The sequence below is a fragment of the Neolamprologus multifasciatus genome, chromosome 4 (assembly GCF_963576455.1).
Source record: "Neolamprologus multifasciatus chromosome 4, fNeoMul1.2, whole genome shotgun sequence".
Classification (NCBI taxonomy): Eukaryota; Metazoa; Chordata; class Actinopteri; order Cichliformes; family Cichlidae; genus Neolamprologus; species Neolamprologus multifasciatus.
In genome coordinates, this window is record NC_140442.1 from 1,874,033 (window position 1) to 1,893,354 (window position 19,322).

Below are 19,322 nucleotides of genomic sequence, written 5' to 3' on the forward strand. Positions count from 1 at the left end.
AACAGTTTTTCACTGATACCATCCAAGCCAGTCTTACGCTGCGGCTTTTCAAGGACGTCACGTTACATCAGGTCACACTGTGCTCACACTTTAGTGTCTGAGTAACAATAATAATCTTCCAAAGACAAAGAAGCAGCTTTATGTAGCAGACAGGACTTCATCAGACTTCAAAGCTGAGCAGTGTTCATGAGACTTCTGATGGGAGGAGCTTCATCCATCCTGCATGTGCGGCTGTTTAAATATCTGTAAACACGTCTGCTTTTGAACACGGACCACACCTCACAGCTTAAATGCATCCCTGACTTCAGTTGCACGTGGACGCTGGCAGCACCTGCAGTTTGATCTGTGGTGGATAAACTTTCACCTCGTGCAACCTTGGGTATGATGCCAGTTTTGCAGGCTGTGACTCACCCCGAAAGACACAGCTGCTCATAAGAGCGTGAAATGAAGAGGTAGTCAGCGATCAGCATCTGTGAGGTGGTTTCACAGCCCGAAGTCTCTGCGCTGACTTCATAAATCCAGCTTTGCACTTCATAATTGTTGCATTATTTGCCTCAGTGCCTGTGTGCTTCGTGAGTAATGCTCAAAAACTACGAAATTAGTATATCTATGTGTTTTTGCTTCTGTGACAGCCTCTCGTGATTTGATTGGATTCATATAAAACACCTTCCGCAGATGCACCGCAGCCTGAGCATTTCTGCACGTTGGAGCTGAAGTTGAAGTCCAAATGAGTTAAATCAGACATTAAACCTAAGGCTGTCAGTTTGCCAGTGAACGGTCTGTGTAACTTTGATCACAGCTGATGAGAAGAGGAGCTCACGATGCAGTCAGAAACAATAAACAGCACCACTGACAGGCTGATCGGTGGTGCAGGGCACTGGGGATGTTCTGGGCGTTGGTTTGTTGTCCGCTGTGAGTAAAGACATGTTACACCAACAATATTTATTAAATCATTCCAAGGATAATGTACAAACATGAAAATAACTTAAAACACATGAGGTTACAGAGACAGTGGTGGATAAACGAGCAGGAAACACCTTCTTCTTCTTCAGATTTGTCTGGTGAAGCTTTGCAGCCTCTGCGGTGGACACACACCGAGCGACACACACCGAGCGACACACACCGAGCGACACACACCGAGCGACACACACCGAGCGACACACACCGAGCGACACACACCGAGCGACACACGCCGAGCAGAGGAGGCTGACCTGAGGCAGCAGCAGAGCGTAAACAGAGATGTTCCCTTTGTTTCCCATCAGAAGCTCAACTTCTGAGAGGTCAGCTGATATCAGTGCACAGCAGGACGCCACTATTGGCTGGATTATGACACATTTGAGAGGTTGCTCACTCCAGAGCCAGTGGGCGGAGCCTCACCTGGCCCAGCCTCACACTCCCACATCGACATCCTCTGATGCACGATCAACCCCGACCTACGACCTCAGCGTTAGTGGGTTGTAGGGGTGGCAGTTTCAGAAGGTTAAGCTCAGGCACTAAAGGGGTCATTTACAGGTCACATACAGTAACCAATGAAAGGCAGGCGCCACGTTTGGAGACAGCCTCTGGTGGACATTAGAGGAACTACAGCTCCATTTTTCAGCCTCTGGAGTCCAGGGAGGTGGGAGGTAGGCTCTGCAGGGAGCAGCACTCGTTAAAAAGTGGCGTTAACTATTTAACCATTAGTGACTCTTCCAGTGTTTAGTCTTCTTCTATTATTCCTCAAACAGCTGCTGACACCACTGCTGAGCAGTAGTCTCCTTGTCTGATGTAGTGTCTACTTTATAAAGTTGGTTTTAGTCCAGTGTGACGTGAACAGAGGGAACACAGAGTTCAGAAACACCTGGTGATGCTAACAGTCTGAGAACACAGAGGATTCGATGCTCTTGTACCGTCACAGTTAACAACAATCAGCTTTAAAATCCCAGTCGGTCAGTAAAAGGCTGTAAACAGCTTTTAGGAAATTAGCTTTAAAAACTCTAAAACAAACATTCTTGTGCTTGTTGATCTACAACAAAGTCTGTGCTGTCATTAAAAAATGGTTCATATAAAAGAAAGCACCGTAACAAACCACAGAAACTCAAAAGAAGAGGAAGACTCTGAGGGAACGCGGGGCTCACGCCTCTCAGCTCTCTCAGTCTCCTTCATCCACTTCCTGCTTGATGACCGGAGTTCCTGAATAATGCAGAAGAAGAGATCAGTTGCAGGCTGCAGCTCGGCACTATGGTCCGTTCCTGCTCTGAAACACTCGTACCGTCCAGTTTCTTTAGATTAGGGAGTCTCTTCGTGGCCTCGTCCATCCACGTCCCCTCGGCCGAGTGTTTCTCCTCCAGAGGATTTCCGACAAACACGAGGTCAACGAGGCACGGCAGCTCCGCCAGCCTCACAAACTCTCCTGCAACACGCACAAAACGCAACGTTCATCACAGCAACAAGTTAAAAAAACAACGCTGGATTCAAGAAAAATAAAAACTTATTTCACCTAAAGAAAACGTTCACAGTAGAACCGACAGCAGGGGCGCCGACGCTCTATAGATACGTTAGTAAATCTTAAAACACGGACTTGAGTAAATATCAGCCGACTGTCCTCCATGTTGTCCTACAGCTGATAGCGCTCTGCTCGATTATAAATCCCACTTTAGAGGATCATGGCTGTCATCACCAGCTGCAGTCCAGCATGGAGGAGGAGGAGGAGCCTGTCTGACTGAGGGAGCGTCCAGAATCAGATCAGCCTGCCGGTGAGCAAACAGGAAGGCCTGGAGCTCGATGGTTACCAAACACTGTGTTATTAATAATACGATAGAGCAATGTGCCATGCTCCGGGTGTTTCACAGAGGGATAGATAGAAGTTTTACTTCATGAGTAATGCTCGAATACTATGAAATGAGTATTTTGATTTGTGTTGCTGCTGTGAACGCCTCTGGACGCTATAAACACATACAGCTTATACGAAAGGCAGATTTCAGTCAGTGAACCTAATCAGCACCACCTTAAATATAAACTGATGGAACAATAATTCACCACAGTGCAAGACTGAGATCACCAAAATTAAAATCATTCCTGCCTGTGACCACCTCCCTGTACAACTCCTCCATCCTTTCCCCACACGCTCTCTTACTCAGTAATGTTGCTGTCAATTTGTTTATAATCACATCTGCCAACCCTGGATGTCTATTATTTATTTATATATTGTGTTATTCCTTATATCTTAACATGTTGTATTGTTAAATAGTCTAGCCTGTTTTTGTTCATGTTACTGTGCCTAAGCAACTGTAACCCACATCATTTCCCTATCGATTAATAAAGTGATTCTGATTCCTGTAAACTTGATCACATCAAACTAACCAGTTCGGTCTGCACTGAACTGGCTGGTGTGTTCATCCGGAAAATCAGTAAAACTAGTTTGTTTTGCAAGACATTTAACAAAAACACAATTCAGAGAAACATAATGTTTCTCATTTGATTTATAAACTAAACTACATGTAAGATCCAGCAGTCCTTAGTGTAAAAATAGTCTCTTATCTGCCTCTCCTGTCCTCTTTCATCTTCCATTTTTTCTCTCCCTGGAAAACAAAGCAACTGTTCGTTTATCTCTCAGACAAACTGCAGACAAAGTGTTTGTGTGCGATTATTGTCGAGCTGTTTGAAAAGCTGCATTTGAAATCACCTGACACTTATATAAATATTACTCTATTCACGCTCGCTAGTCTGTAGCTGGCTAAAGGTGCAGCAACGGCAACTTTACATCAGCACCATGAACCCGTCAAAGCGATGAAGGAAAAAGGACCGCGGGATGTTTTTGTGTCCTTATTACTGAGCAAGCATCACCACACCTGCCCTAACCCCCGCTTACCCCAGTCTTTGACCAGGTTGTTGGACATGTAGAGGACTTTCAGGTTCTTCAGGCACTGGATTCCCTTCAGCTTCTCTATCTGGTTATAAGAGATCCACAACTCCTCCAGTATGTCACCTACAGCCTCCTGCTCACACACACACACACACACACACACACACACACACACACATAATCAATGTAACCAGTAACAACCAGTCCTGGAATTTTAAAAAAAATTCCAGGACTGGAATTATATGTTTTTTTTCTTGGTTATTATTATTGCTGTCACGTCCGGTTGTGGCAGACGTGTGGAGTTTGTAGAAAGGACCCAAAAGGCGGCAGCTCTGGTGCAGGTGAGTGTTTATTTACAGGAGTGGGTACAAACAGCAATGGTGGGTGAACATGAAACTGGAAAACCTAAACTGGGCAGAGCTAAGTAAACAAACCAGAACGAAGACGCAGGGAGGTCCGGGGAAATACATACGGAGAGACGCAGGGAGACCGAGGGGAAACAACACAGACGAACCAGCACGAGGACGAGTAACACACACTATAAATACACACGGCAGGAATCAGGGGATGGGAAACAGGAGGGGAACACACCTGGAAGACATCACAGCTGACGAGGCAGGGGAAACGTAAACAGAACACACTGACATAAGACACAGACTTTCACAATAAAACAGGAACTTACACATGCAAGGACACAGACTAAGAAACGCGGACTAAACACAGGAATACACGAGCAGAACAGAGTAACACTAAACAGAGGAAGAACAGAACCAACAATCACACTAAAGGAAAACACAAAACGCTGGGTCAAAAGGACCCAGGACCATGACAACTACTTTTAGTTTTATTGTTATGATTATGAACGTAACAAAAGCATTTTCCAAATATGTGATGAAGAATCATCTCGTTATCTTATTATTCATGTGACCTTTTGTTGATGATGATGTTGGGTTAAGTGAAGCCAGATAACAGACAGACATCCTGGATCTGTTGAACCTGTCGTAGGTTTCGGGTCAACATGCTGATGCTGTCATGTTAATAAATAATGTTTGGATAAACACAGAGTTTCTGGTGGTAATATTCTTTTTATGACACAGGTATGAAAAGATAAAGGAGAACATTTTGCATGGGTGCTCGTGTTTTGTCAAATCTAAAGTGCTTGGAAACTTTAGACCTGCCAACAATTCAGTCATCATGTGTCTTAAGTTGTGGCCGTGCATTATTTGTCTCACCCACGCCCCCAGGACGCCTCAGTGTGACTCACCAGCCCTGCGAACGACTTGATGTTGTTCCTTCCTAAAGACAAAATCTTCAGGTTCTCTGGAAGGACCAAACATCTCATTACAACAACACGTTTCCATCTGTGGTCAGAGTGTGTGTGTGTGGTCAGCACTCACTCAGGCCGTTGAGGTTTGTTATCTTCTCGATGCAGTTTGTGGACAGAGACAGTTTCCTGTAAAGAAAGCGACACAACAACACGTGATGGATTTGAAGGATGAGTGTTTGGCCCAAACCTGCCACTGCTACTGTTTTTACGGCTGTTTCTGGGTGTCCTCCTGCTCTGCTGACCCTCACAGTTTAACATGAACAAGTGAAGTACTTCTGACTTTATGAGACGGCGTCCCGTCTGCACGACTCACTCGCAGTTTGTTAGCGTGGAGAGCGATGCGTCCATCTTCTCTATAGGAGGAACCTGACCGTACAGCTTGACGGCTTTTGCCTCGCTTCGTTTCTCGCCTGACTTCTCCTCCTGCACACACACACAGTCACATACATGTACACACTGTGGCAGCCAATGTGTGAGTCTGGGTGGTGTCGTTCTTGGACATTAAGGTGTCTGAATCTGCAGAGCTGATTGTGGAATTCAAGATGAATCCTATGACTGTCTCTCCTGTGGTGGTAAACTATTTTGTGTAGCAGTGTAAATATCTTGGCACGTGAATCAGTGATGAGCTTCAGGTGGACAGAAAAGAATAATGCTCATAAAGACCTTTAAATCTTTGGACTATCTGCATTCTGAGCTCAGAATGTTGACATTATTTTTCAGAGCTCTGATTGGTCTGATAGGCAGTGATTTCATGCTTGATCGTGGAGTAGAGCTGCTGGGAAGCAGGTTAAGGTCTGCAGCACTGGTAACCATGGTGATATAAAGCCAAAGTTTTCTGAATAAGTCTCAAAGCCTGTTTCAGAGTACAGCCCACTGCTGTCTTTCTAAAGGAAATTATTTTTCCATGTGTTTTATGTGACGTTTTGTTTGATTTACATCCGAGTCCACTGTATTATGATTGATTGATTGGCTGAGTGAGTGAGTGAGTGTGTGTGTGTGTGTGTGTGTGTGTGTGCGCGTCTCACCCATTTGGCCAGCGCGTCTTTCACAGTCATTGCTTTTGCCTGGAAACATCAACATTTAGACCAATCAGAAACATGTCTGAGTTAAAGCGTGATGATAACACAAACAAACACTGTGGTTTGGGCTAACATAACAATAAGAACCATCTTAATATCAATAATAATAATAGTTCACTATAGATTTTTAATGTTGGGCTTGATGCTGACTCTTCACACACAGCCGAAGCAGAGATTAATCCAGCTTCTCCTCCTTCAGAACTGCTGCTGTTTTCCGGCTACTTAACGAGCTAAAGAGCTAATTAAAGTTAGCCCGCGTTAGCCGGCGGATGTGGCGCTGCTTCGTGTTTCCGGTCGGTAAAGCGCTCAGATATGAGATGACTCCGAGCTTCTATCAGTTTTTAGAGGTACCATCACTCAAACAGCAGCTCAAAACAGCAAAAAGCTCCAAAACCAACCGAAAACACAAACACTCACCATGTTCGCGTCTGATGTCCGCTGCTGTTGCTATGGTACTGTCGGGGATCGGCTGCACATGCGCACTGTACTTGACCCGTATTAGAGGTAAAATTTAACTAGAAAGAAATAAAATTAATCTGCTACAAGTCGTTGTTGACCTGATAAAAGGATTGTTATTCAAGATTATACTATTCAAGACTGTAGTAGTAATAGTACTAATAGTGATAATATAAATCACTCTAGCCTAAAAGGACACTTCATTTGTTTCCATTTCTTTAGTTGAACTTATAAAAAATGCCAAAGATAACAGTTTTACAGGTATAAATAGTATTTTTGCTTCAAAAAGGTAAATCCCAGAGCCAAAAACGTGGGTTATCTCAGTTGGTGTGCAGTATGTTCTTAAGAAAATTGGGTAAGCTAGACAAGTAAAGGAAAAAATAGTGTCAGGCCTATAACAAACTATCTACAACAGAAGAACAGCATATGAAAGTCATGCCCTTAAAAAAAACAGGGAAAAATCCAGATCCTGACAAACGACATGAGAATTGCATCTGGACCTTCAGCTGATCCATGAAGGAAGGGAAAGAGGGAAATGTTTGGTTCAATTTGTCAGTATATACGGAGGAGGAGAGGTATAAGTGAGGGTCTACATCCATCCAACACGGTGTCTGGGTGTGTCAGAGTGTCTGTCGTGGTTCAGAGCTAAATTGTAGTGGGTGGTGTTGGAGATCTTTCCAAAACTGATGGAATTCTGAACGCAGAAAAGTTCATTTTGATCAACCATGCAGTGTCATCTGGGAAGCATCTGATTGCTAACAGCTTCATTTTTCAGACGATGACACCAATGCACTGCCAATGCAGTAAAATCATATAAAATATAAAACACACTAGAAAACCTTCAATCATGGATTTCTGATAGGTTTTTAAAAAATAAACAGCTGACAAGACAACAAGGATATCGATTAAAGAGACCCACGTTACCTGTAATCAGTCTTATTTGAATCAAACTCTGACCTCTTGCAGGATTAAAAGGCACCTGTAAGGTTTGTGTTTTTACCTCCTTCACAGGACCTGCAGTCCTGACTGTAGAAAACAAAGAATCATGTTTCAGCCTGATGAGACGAGCATTGGAAGTGGAGATGACAAATCAACTAAACACGCATGAAGTTAAAAAGGAAACGGCTGAATTAACTGATGACACATAAACCCTGTTGTTTTTAAACCTCGGCTTCTCAAATCTACCAGAACAACGAGTCAAATGTGACACATGAGTCATCAGTGATGAAGTTTGTGCGCTTTTGCTTCACTGCTTTGATTTCTATTGTTGTTCCCATTGTTTGGACTCTGTGTCATCGTCTCATCTAACAGGCAGAAATCTGACAAATTGAGCAGTTATCTAAAAAAACACTAGCGCTACATCTGCATGTACGTAGGATTTTTTTTTTTTTGTCAAATTTAATTTGCGAAATCTGTCCATCCAGATCAAAATAAAACCGTTTGTTAGACTCTTCTCTCTAGCAGTTTTTCAAATGCTTCATTTTCAGAGATTCAAGATGCCAAAACCCAAAGCTTACCAAAATACATGTATAGGTACATATTCCTTTTATTCCAAAAGACTGGCATAAAATATAACTGCAGTATTACTATGATAACACACAGTTTGCTTAAGAACCTACAAACATGTTTAACTGCTTAAAGGTTAATCAGGCTAGCTTAATGAAGTAGCAGTAATTGCTATTTTTGTTCACTTACAATGTGCCATTTAAGTAATTACATATAAAATCTAATTGAATTCAAATCAAACTAGAATAATAAAGAATAAAGAGAAACAGGAACTCAACATTGTGAGTAGCTCACAGCATTTACACAATTAACATGAACATGAAAGCTACCAGTAAGAGTTTGTTTGGAGTTCGTTCGTTTAGCTTGTTAGCGATGGATGTCAGCTTTTGGGGGCTTTACCAGTTCATAAAAATAAAGAATAATTAGGATTAAAGAAAATAAAATAATAATAAAAAACATATACAAAAGAGAGTTGAGCTAAGTGTGTTAATGTTTATTTATATGTGTGTTATAAGTTATTTATTCAGTACTGCTAAACGCTAACTAGCCTAGCTTAGTAGTGCTACAGCCTGATTTTAATGCAAATGATTTTTATTTGGTAACGCCACCTTTATTTCATATATTTAAATGCTTTCATTGAAAGATGAGAGCCTATTTCACTGGAAAGTATACTGGTCTTCTTTCTGTGACATTATCTTATGATAATAAAATTAATTTTAATAATAATAAGAAGAATGCATCACACAATGTAAACTGTGAAAAAAACAGAGGATGAGGTTTTACTGACCCAATAATTCACAACTAAATGGTCGGTTGTTACTGCTGTGAGTGTAACATTAATTATTATTACCTTTATTATATATATTCAAATACAAGATAAGATCACAGTATCTTGTGAAGATGTCTTTGTTGTTCTTTGAAATGTATCCCTTTTGCTAAAAGCTAACCAGCCAAGCTGAGCAGAATAAAGAAGACCCCTGTAATTCTCCATCCATCCTCTTCCACTTATCCAGTTCAGGGTCAAGATGCACCCCACCTCCTGCTCCACCCAGGGTCTTCTTGCTGTGAGGCAAAAGTGCGAACCACATGCCAGCGTAATTCTATGAAGCCCAATTTAAAAAAGAAAAATACTGGTTTTAATCACATTTTCTTAAACTCGCTGTAGTTCTTTGGTCATCTGTGCACTGTGGAGAAATAAGCAAGGAAACAACCAAAGTTGACTCAGAATTTATTAAGAAAATTTGAGCAAAAGATTAAAAAAACCCAACAAAATCTAAAAATTAGTCTCCATCAAAATACAGAAGGCATCTCTCAGCAAACAGCTTTGACCAACTCGAGTTAGCAGCTCGATATTAACTGTATATCTGAAGTCATGACTCCAAACTGCTGCACATTATCAGTCCGTCAGAGGCACGATGTGAAGTACACAGATTTACATCATGTAACCGCCTGCATGTGTACTAAACAATAAAACGTTACATTGTTGTCGTTTGTTTGGGGCTTGAAGTACAAAGTTAGACCACGAGGCCGCCCGTGTAATAGGATAAAAAGTCTGAGAGCAAACTTCTGTTATATTCTGCGATAGCGTTATAGCAGGATGTTAGTGTTTGATGCTCGACCTATATGTGGGTGAAGTTGGAATAATGACAGAAAAGCATTTAATGAAACAAAGCGTTAAACATGTTATGGGGGCTTTTCAACGTAACTACCAGAATTTCTCCTTTGGTGTGTAAACTAAAAAGCTGGATTTGATTTTTAAACTTTGTTTCCTCCCTGAAAAACAAACAAACAAAAACATTAATTTCTTTGACATTTACACCTAATTCAAAATTTCAAGTTATTTTCTCAGACGTGTGAGACGCGTTTTGATGCACGCTAAATCATCCAGGTAAAAACAATCTCAAAGTTGATTGTGTTCATTGGGAAGAAGCATTTCATCCAAGTGACCTCTTCAGTCTCAGCTGACAGTGAGCTGTGAGCTCGGTTCTCACGATGAAAACACTTCGTGCAGAAGAAAATCAGCTTTCTGGGAAGTTTCAGGTGCATCATGCAGAATTTTAGGTGGTAAATTTGTTTTTTCAGTGTCGTAAAAAAGCTTCCATTAAATCTGACATCTTCTAAGAAGAAAGCACCAACAAAAAACATAAACTGAGTGCTGCCCCTCGGGAAGTTTCTGGAAGATGGCCAGAAGGGCTGCAAACGCAGGATGAGATAAAGAAAACATTTCCCCCCCCCCCCTCTCTCTCTTAGACTCCAGGAGCTACTCTAGTGGAGTCAATAGAAATATGAATCTGATGACTCTATTATGGCTGCTATAACCAAATATGGCTTTAACCCCTCAATGCCTAGTGTATTATATTTGATGTTTTTGAGACTTCTACATCATCAGTGTGATTTTTTCCCCCAGATGTAACAAATATGATACAAATTAAAAGTCATATATGGAAATAAAATGTAATTATTTTTATAAAGAAATTTGTCAAATGGTTCAAAGACTGCCCGTTTTCAAAAACTCTTAATTTTCTGGCACTTAATATTATTTTACATTTTGGGTTTTAAGTGATTAAAAAGCAAACAAAGCTGTGCTGCAGATTTAAAAAAAGTCTAATAATTCATATTGTCCCTTAGAAACATCGGACTAGTCAGAAATGTGTTCTCTGCCTTTCTTTGGTGCAATGTGGGTCGTCCTTTAGTCTTTATCTTCACCGTGAGTCACGCCGAGCTCAATATTACTGAAACGTTTGGAGCCACAGCCGCCTTATTTTTGGAACAATAAGCCACCTTTGGATATTTTCCTTCCAACATTATATTCAGGGCCAATGATGCATGAAGACGATATAAATTCTGTCAGTTTTTCACAATAAAATTCAAAAAATCTTCATTTTCAAAATCTTTTATTTCCACAGCGGTCACTTCCCAGACGTGTGGCTCTTCATGTGCAGTCGCACGTACGTCTTTCGGTGGAAGCCTTTCCCGCAGACCTCGCAGCGGTACGGTTTGACTCCCGTGTGCGTGCTGCTGTGCTGCTTCAGGCTTGTTTGGTCGCTAAAGCCTCGGCCGCAGACGTTGCACAGAAACGGTTTCTCCCCCGTGTGCGTCCTGATGTGCCGCAACATGTTGTGTCTGCAGTTGAAGGATTTCCCGCACTCGTTGCACAGAAACGGTTTCTCCCCGGTGTGAATCCTCATGTGCATCTCCAGGTTTCCGTGCCCGTCGAAACACTTACCGCACACTTCGCAGACCTTCCCGCTTTTGTGAGTCTTCAGGTGACTTTTCAAGGTTTCCTCAGAATCAAAATTCATCCCGCAAACGCCGCAGACATCTGTGGCGTGACTTTTGGCGTGATTCACCAGAGAAACCACCGAGTGGAACATTTTCCCGCATACTTCGCATATAGCCCGGGACTTTTTTGACTGCGATGTCTTGAGCCCCTTGTCGCCGCCATCGTTAACCGATGAGTTTTCTGGATTGCGGGTTTTCTTGCGGATATGAACCAGCAGGTGGCGCTTCAGAGTCGAGTAGTCATTGAAGCATTTCCCACAGATGGTGCAGGTGTACGGTTTTTCCCCCGTGTGTATCCTGATGTGTCGCACCATGTTGTGACGGCAGTTGAAGGATTTCCCGCACTCGCTGCACAGGAACGGTTTCTCCCCCGTGTGGACCCTCATGTGCGTCTCCAGGTTGCTCGAGGTCCCGAAACACTTCCCGCAGACGCTGCAGATCTCCGCTTTCACGTGAGTTTTCACGTGACTGTGAAAGCTCTCCTCGCTGTCGAAATGTTCCCCGCACACGCCACAGACGTCCTTGGGGTGAATCTCCATGTGGTTCACCAAAGAGATGTTGGCGTGGAAGCCTTTCCCGCACACTTTACAGCAGATTCTGGATTTGAGTTTTTTGGCCAGGTGCAGTGTCGGCGCCATCGGTACACGAGGCCCCTTCTTCTTCTTCGGCTTCCACTCGTGGCTTCTGTCGCTGTCGTCGCTCTGAGAATCCACGCTGGCTCTCCACTCGTCATCGCTGTTGACAGTCGCGGAGCTGGAGGAGGCCTCGTCATTGTCCTCCACAGTCACTTCCTCCTGCGCCTGCTCCTGTTTTGTGGACGTGCTGGGTAGAGGATCGCCACCGCCTACTTTAGTGCTCGGAGAGCTGGGCTGATGCTTGAAGATGAACCCGATGGCGCTATCCTCCTCCCCTTCAACCTCTTGCAGCGCCTGCTCTTCCTCCTCCCTCAGCTCCTGAAGCGGGTGCTGTGGCTGCTCCTCCTCCTGGTTCTTGTCCGTCTGTAGAGATTCTTCATTCTCCAAGTCTTGACCGGGGCTCCACTCCAGCTCACACTGCTCCTCTGCCTGCTGCTGATCCTCAGGGAAGTCCTCGTCCCAGACAGTCAGCGCGAGCTGCGGCTGGTCTGCAGAGAGAGAGAAAAAAAAGTTAAAACTTTCAGAAAACAGTGATGTCATCAAGAGCCATGATACAAACTATACTCCAGATACCACCACAAATAACTGACTGAGGGCTACATCTGAAAAAAAAATTTTTTTATTCTGATCTGCAAATTTGACAGATAAACAAAAGTGTTCATCAATGTTTCAAGACTGACATTTAAAACAAACAAATAAAAATCAGACAACTGATATTCTGTCTTCCAGACAGGAAGAATGAAGAGATCCAAAATGCTGCAGCAAGAGTCCTGACAGGGACTAGAAAGAGAGAGCAGATTTCTCCTGTTTTGGCTTCCTGTTAAATCCAGAATTCAAAATCCTGCTCCTCACATACAAGGTCTTAAATAATCAGGCCCCATCTTATCTTAATGACCTTGTAGTACCATATCACCCTATTACCAGTGTGTGAATGGGTGGATGACTGGATATGTAAAGCGCTTTGGGGTCCTTAGGGACTAGTAAAGCGCTATATAAATACAGGCTATTTACCATATCACCCTATTAGAGCACTTCGCTCTCGCTCTGCAGGCCTACTTGTTGTTCCTAGAGTATTTAAAAGTAGAATGGGAGGCAGAGCCTTCAGTTTTCAGGCCCCTCTTCTGTGGAACCAGCTTCCAGTTTGGATTCAGGAGACAGACACTATCTCTACTTTTAAGATCAGGCTTCAAACTTTCCTTTTTGCTAAAGCATATAGTTAGGGCTGGACCAGGTGACCCTGAATCCTCCCTTAGTTATGCTGCAATAGACGTAGGCTGCTGGGGGATTCCCATGATGCATTGAGTTTTTCCTTTCCAGTCACCTTTCTCACTCACTATGTATTAATAGACCTCTCTGCACTGAATCATATCTGTTATTAATCTCTGTCTCTCTTCCACAGCATGTCTTTTATCCTGTTTCCTTCTCTCACCCCAACCAATCACAGCAGATGGCCGCCCCTCCCTGAGCCTGGTTCTGCTGGAGGTTTCTTCCTGTTAAAAGGGAGTTTTTCCTTCCCACTGTCGCCAAAGTGCTGCTCATAGGGGGTCATATGATTGTTGGGTTTTTCTCTGTATCTATGAAGCGCCTTGAGGCGACTTTTGTTGTGATTTGGCGCTATATAAATAAAATTGAATTGAATTGAATTTCCTCATATATTTGTTATGCATAGTCCCCGCCCCCTGGAGGGGAGGAGTCTGTCATCAGGTCTGTTTGTCTGTCTGTTACTAACCTAGCATCCAGAGTTTCAACATTTGTGTGATTGTTGATACCAATAACGGCTCGAGCTGATCTAGTTTTGGTGAATATTTGGTCAAAGTCGCACCAAATGTGAAAATCAGTAAAAACTTCATATTACCCAGTTTTCTATGGATCGTCTTCAAACTTCACAAAAATACACTAGACCACATGAGTGCTTAGGTTTTAGATCTCTCTTATAGAGTGTGTTTCACCTCTCTATGCTGTCCCCCCCCCCCCCCCCCCCTATCCTGGTAATGCTGGAGGTCGCTTCCTATTAAAAGGGATTTCTTCCTTCCCATCCTTGCCAAGATCACCTCACAGTGGATTGTCTGACTGTTGAAGTTCTCTCTCTTTGTATTAATATTCAGCTTTTAAGCCCTAACTTAAAGTTAAGTTACACTTGGTAGTTTTAACTTTAGCTTAATTCACTTTTATTTATATGACGCCAAATCACAACAACAGTTGCCTCAAGAAGCTCTACAGTTATGATCAGTCACGGATCGGCCTCCCCAGAGCCCGGACCTCAACATAACTGACACAGTGTGGGATCATCCTGACAGAAAACAGAACGAAAGTCAGAAATATCCAAGGAAGATCTTTGAATGTCCTTCAAGAACCCTGCAGAGCTATTCCTGAACACCACTTGCACATTCTAAGGAGCTTGGATAGAAAGCGACTGGACTTGTTTACGTTTGTTGAAGACGTTTCACCGCTCATGCAAGAAGTTTCTTCAGTTCTAAAACCAAATGGTGGAGAGGCCCAGGTATTTAAGGCCTAGTGGGAGTTGTCCCTTAAGTGTGTTCTTTATTAATCACGTGCCTCATCATATGAGTCAAGGTGTGGACAAAAGCGTGGGTCATTTTTAGCAGAGGTTTCACGTAAAACCACTGTGAGACCTTCACTCCCTGACTGAGAACCTACACAGACTCTGCTTGGAAATGTTTCAATACAAAGAGCATTGGCGTTGCTCAAGACTTGTGCAGATCACTGTAATATTTGCATGTGGAGAAATAAAATTGTCTTACTAAATGTGTCTGTGGAGTTTGGTGTCCCAGCAGCAGCCTTTTCATGAAAACCAGCCCATAAAAGTTCACTTTTCTCAGACTGTAGATCAGCTTAGTGAATCACTTGTCAGACTTAAATGTCATGCTTGGGTAACAAATATATATATATATATATTAGGGGTGCAACGATACACAAAATTCACGGTTCGGTTCGGTTCGATACTTTGGTGTCACGGTTCGATATTTTTTCGATACAAAAAAAATGTTCATGCCTTTTTATTAATTTGTCATTTATTAAATTTTCACGGCACATTCTGCACCACATCTCTGTGCGTTCATCATTTGTTTGAAGCCAGCTCACCTCCTGCAACCACTTTTCAGAGAATACGCGCTTCTTTTGTGGTTCGGACTCCTTCTGACATTTCTTTGGAGGTGGAGGAACATCACAGTAACTGCTTAAAGGAGCTTCTTCGACATCTTTAAGAGTTCTAAACAAATGTCTGTCCTCCTCCTGAAAATCTTATGTACGCAAACACGCGTTGCAACTTCTTATCTTGTGCGGGTTTTTATTTTGACAGCGAATGCGCACCTGCGGACCACTTATGTGCAGCCCTGGTTATTTAGCTCGTCATATTGCAGCCACAGAAATTCTTTTGTCCATGAAACCATAAAGCTGCACTTTCTTTTTTCCTTATAGTCTGATTTGTCATAACCTTTCCGTTTTGTGGTAAGCTTTTCTTTGGCTGTCACTTCTTCACGCTGACCTGTCTTATTTGGCTCAGCAGAACTAAAATATATATCCTGCTGCTTTTACACACGCACTAACATAACGCTCAGCGATTCTCTGCGCGATCAACCTCTCACATGTTTAAGCTGCGGGAGATTTCACTTGTCATGTTTGCATAGTAAGCTAACGATTGATAAGACGATGTCAGAGGAATTGGTGCGCAAATTATCATCACTCACCAATCAGTACTGTCGCTCTCTATACACAGTTCACGCGATTGCAAAGTGAAAGCAAAAAACAAGCGCAAATTCAAACGCGATTTCAGTATGTCACATATTGACAGTGGCCGATGCCAATGACATAATTACCCAGCTACATTTCCAAAAGAATGCAAAAGCATTGACATATATTTTTCCTTCCTAGGATAGGCCGACGGGCAGGGCAGAGATAGATTTTGGTAGCCCGACTGGAAAAAAGCCCCGTCGGGCTAGCGATTTTGCGAGCCCTGTATCTGATTGAGGAATCACTCATCTTTGGAAAAGAGAGTTTATTATGGAGAAATGTCTCTTTCCAAAATAAAAGCTATACTATACGCTTCTTCTGGGCTATATTCTCAGCAGCATATTAAACATATCAGGTCCCCATAAGGAGAATCGTGTGCTAACGGCTGTCTAAATGACTCGGGTAAAGTTTGTAGCATGCTGCTTGTTGTTTTTCTCTGCTTCCACTTGTCTTTGCACTAGGATGATGTCGGAGTAAATGTGCAGTCATATTGGTTGTGTTCCCACTAGTGCTGTCAGCGTAAATCTGAAATGACATTAACGTCACAACACGGCAAATCTCCGTTAACGAGCTACCGCGGATCACCTCATGAGTGGGGCTGGAAGACGTCAACACATTAACGAGCTAACTGCGCTAACACACTAGTTCCCACCAATTGAGCATTGCTGGCACATCCAACATACTGTTTTACTTTTGTCCATGACAGGCTTACCTTCAGGGTCATACATCACATGAAAACCAAAATAGTTCCAAACGCCAGATCTGAATGAGGGTGGGGGAGGTTCAATTTGCCATGTTGCAACTAGCCTAGCTTCTGTCTCGCTAGCTTGCCCTGCGCTCAGTGAATCTGTGTTCGACTACTCCGCCTAGGCTGCACTGTCGAGCGCAGATCCACTGAGCGCTCAACACAGACAGCATCATCAGAAGGAAAGTTGATAAAATAAATTAAAAATGTTGTATCGTTCGATACATATGCGTACCGAACCGAAAGCACTGTATCGAACGGTTCGATATCGATACGAGTATCGTTGCACCCCTAATATATATATATATATATATATATATATATAGTTTGAGAGAATTTAATGAGCAAACACTGTCTTTTGAACTGTTGAAATGAGGCCAAAGGAAGTTTGTCAATCTAAACTTAAAGCAGTTAACTGAATAACAAAGAAAGTCACGCTAGTCAGAAATAGGCTTCCAGACTTTGTCAGGTGAACATCTTTGAATTCAGAGGCGGAAACGATTTATTTTGAAAAGTTCGGCGCCCCGACGGTCACCTTTCAATCAGTCATTTAAAGTTTCTATTGCTCAGAGTGTGAGGCAGCTTTGTCAATAACTCTTATGCCGAATTCAAAAGCATACTTTGAAATTAAGGAATGTGTTTTTATTGAGGTTGGGACTTTTGCTTTTAAATGGGAAACGTTAAATCTGCAGATTTTTGAATGGGGTACCACTGGGCAGACATGCTGCCCCAGATGGGCCTGTTTCCAGTGCGGCCTGTTAGCGGAGAACCTGAAGGGCTGAAGACACGCCGGCAGCTCACAGACCTGAGTGTTTGCTGGCGTACATCTCTGATCTGGACTCTCTCTGCAGCATCCGTCGCTGGCGGCGAATCTCCCGTTTGGACAGCAGGATCTCCTCCTCATAGCCCGCGATGGTCTTCTTCACCGCCTCCAAGATGTCGTCGGCGGCCGCGGCCAGCCGCTCGTTAACGAGCACTCTGAGCAGCTGGATGCTGGACATGACCGAGAGCCCGAAGAGCCAGAGACGTGGAAACAAGAGCTTTCTGTTTTCAGACGCTGATTTCTGAAGAGAAAACAGCAGCACAATGTGCTAAAGGACTACTGTCAAGATGGCGCCTATGGCATCTGACAGGAAGAGTTCCGATTAGCTGGGCTTCTTTTCAAAATAAGAGCTCCAAGTTGATAGCTGTTGAGATTATTGCATAAAAGCAGGTTTTAGTTGGATTTTGCACAGGTAAATTAAGTTTGTTTTTATGATAAACACCAAAATGACAGAACAGGGAGCTCACTTCTTTCTGACACACATCAGAGCTTTACAAACTCCAAAGCATTCCTAACATGAACATCAGCAGATAGGAACCAAGATTACCCTTTAAATCAGGTTATATAACCTATTTTAAAAGGCAATCGTTCTCCTTTACAGGTACTTTTTGTAATTACCCTCTACATGTTTTAGCTGCAAGTGAAACCAGGTGGCAGTGTTTTACCAGGAGGTGATTCGAGGAGTTTTCAATTGCGTGCCTTTCTTTATTAGTTTTTAGTCTAACAGGACTGGGATGCGATCAAATCGGCGCTGGTCTCTCCCTCTCGCTCTCATGCAGGCGTGGGGGAACTCCAGGCCTCGAGGGCCGGTGTCCTACAGGTTTTAGATGTGTCCTTGATCCAACACAGCTGATTTAAATGGCTAAATTAGCTCCTCAACATGTCGTGAAGTTCTCCAGAGGCCTGGTAACGAACTAATCATTTGATTCAGTGTGTTGACTCAGGGTGAGATCTAAGACCTGCAGAACACCGGCCCTCGAGGCCTGGAGTTGCCCACCCCTGCTCTAATGCATGCGCATATATATATATATATATATATATATATATATATATATATATATGTATATATATATATATATATATATATATATATATATATATATATGTGTGTGTGTGTGTGTGTATATATATATATACACACACACACACACACACATATATATATATATATATGTGTGTGTGTGTGTGTGTGTGTATATATATATATACACACACACACACACACACACACACACACATATATATATATATATATATATGTGTGTGTGTGTGTGTGTGTGTGTGTGTGTGTATATATACACACACACACATATATATATATATATATATATATATGTGTGTGTGTGTGTGTGTGTGTGTGTATATATATATACACACACACACACACATATATATATATGTGTGCGTGTGTGTGTGTGTGTATATATATACACACACACATATATATATATATATATATATATATATATATATATATATATATATATACATATATACATATATATATATATATATATATATATATATATATATATATATATATATATATATATATATGTATGTATATGTGTGTGTGTGTGTATATACACACACACACACCACTTAGTGAACTAAAACTAAATTAAAAAGTAGATTCCTATATGAAAAACACATTTTAATTAACCCAAAAAGTAAATACTAGATTTTGGAAGATTGTACTTGATTTTTAGACCACAGACTTTTATATAGTAAACTGAGACGTTTTATCTACTTTATTCTGAAATAATTCTGAATCGCCTCTGAACATAACTTCCAACTGCAGTCTAAATACTTCCGGTTGGACTTCTTTTCAAACTAAAGCAACACAACCATCCACTAGATGGCAGCCTTCTCTAA

General features: G+C 42.2%; 2 protein-coding genes across 4 annotated transcripts; both read right to left on the reverse strand.

Moving 5' to 3' along the window:
* Window positions 1-927: 927 nt before the first annotated feature.
* Window positions 928-6,755, reverse strand: dnal1 (dynein, axonemal, light chain 1). 2 transcript variants are annotated; one of them, XM_085156002.1, is made up of 8 exons: window positions 6,668-6,755; window positions 6,197-6,235; window positions 5,485-5,594; window positions 5,242-5,297; window positions 5,109-5,164; window positions 3,851-3,977; window positions 2,252-2,392; window positions 928-2,172 (listed from the first exon to the last, which is right to left on the reverse strand). In XM_085156002.1, the coding sequence occupies exons 1-8, from the start codon at window positions 6,668-6,670 to the stop codon at window positions 2,132-2,134; spliced, it is 573 nt and encodes a 190-aa protein (XP_085012128.1). In that variant the 5' UTR covers window positions 6,671-6,755; the 3' UTR covers window positions 928-2,131. The 2 variants fall into 2 exon arrangements, with proteins under 2 accessions (XP_085012128.1, XP_085012129.1); XM_085156003.1 differs by lacking the exon at window positions 6,668-6,755 and adding an exon at window positions 6,401-6,646.
* Window positions 6,756-9,594: 2,839 nt separating this feature from the next.
* Window positions 9,595-18,428, reverse strand: LOC146519436 (uncharacterized). 2 transcript variants are annotated; one of them, XM_085155997.1, is made up of 3 exons: window positions 18,113-18,428; window positions 17,430-17,688; window positions 9,595-12,617 (listed from the first exon to the last, which is right to left on the reverse strand). In XM_085155997.1, exons 2-3 carry the CDS (start codon window positions 17,623-17,625, stop codon window positions 11,122-11,124), a joined length of 1,692 nt encoding a protein of 563 aa, XP_085012123.1. In that variant the 5' UTR covers window positions 17,626-17,688; window positions 18,113-18,428; the 3' UTR covers window positions 9,595-11,121. The 2 variants fall into 2 exon arrangements, with proteins under 2 accessions (XP_085012123.1, XP_085012122.1); XM_085155996.1 differs by having other exon boundaries at window positions 17,430-17,811.
* Window positions 18,429-19,322: the final 894 nt, after the last annotated feature.

Bases quoted from the DNA above. Each gene is read 5' to 3' on its own strand.
- LOC146519436 (XM_085155997.1), bottom strand. From the start codon at position 17,625: ATGTCCAGCATCCAGCTGCTCAGAGTGCTCGTTAACGAGCGGCTGGCC. The intron at 12,618-17,429 runs GTCTGTGAGCTG...CTCTCTCTGCAG, and splicing joins GTACGCCAGCAAACACTCAG to ACCAGCCGCAGCTCGCGCTG.
- dnal1 (XM_085156002.1), bottom strand. The intron at 5,595-6,196 runs GTGAGACGCGCA...GTGTGTGTGCAG, and splicing joins AAGACGCGCTGGCCAAATGG to GAGGAGAAGTCAGGCGAGAA. The intron at 3,978-5,108 runs GTGAGTCACACT...GTGTGTGAGCAG, and splicing joins TCAAGTCGTTCGCAGGGCTG to GAGGCTGTAGGTGACATACT.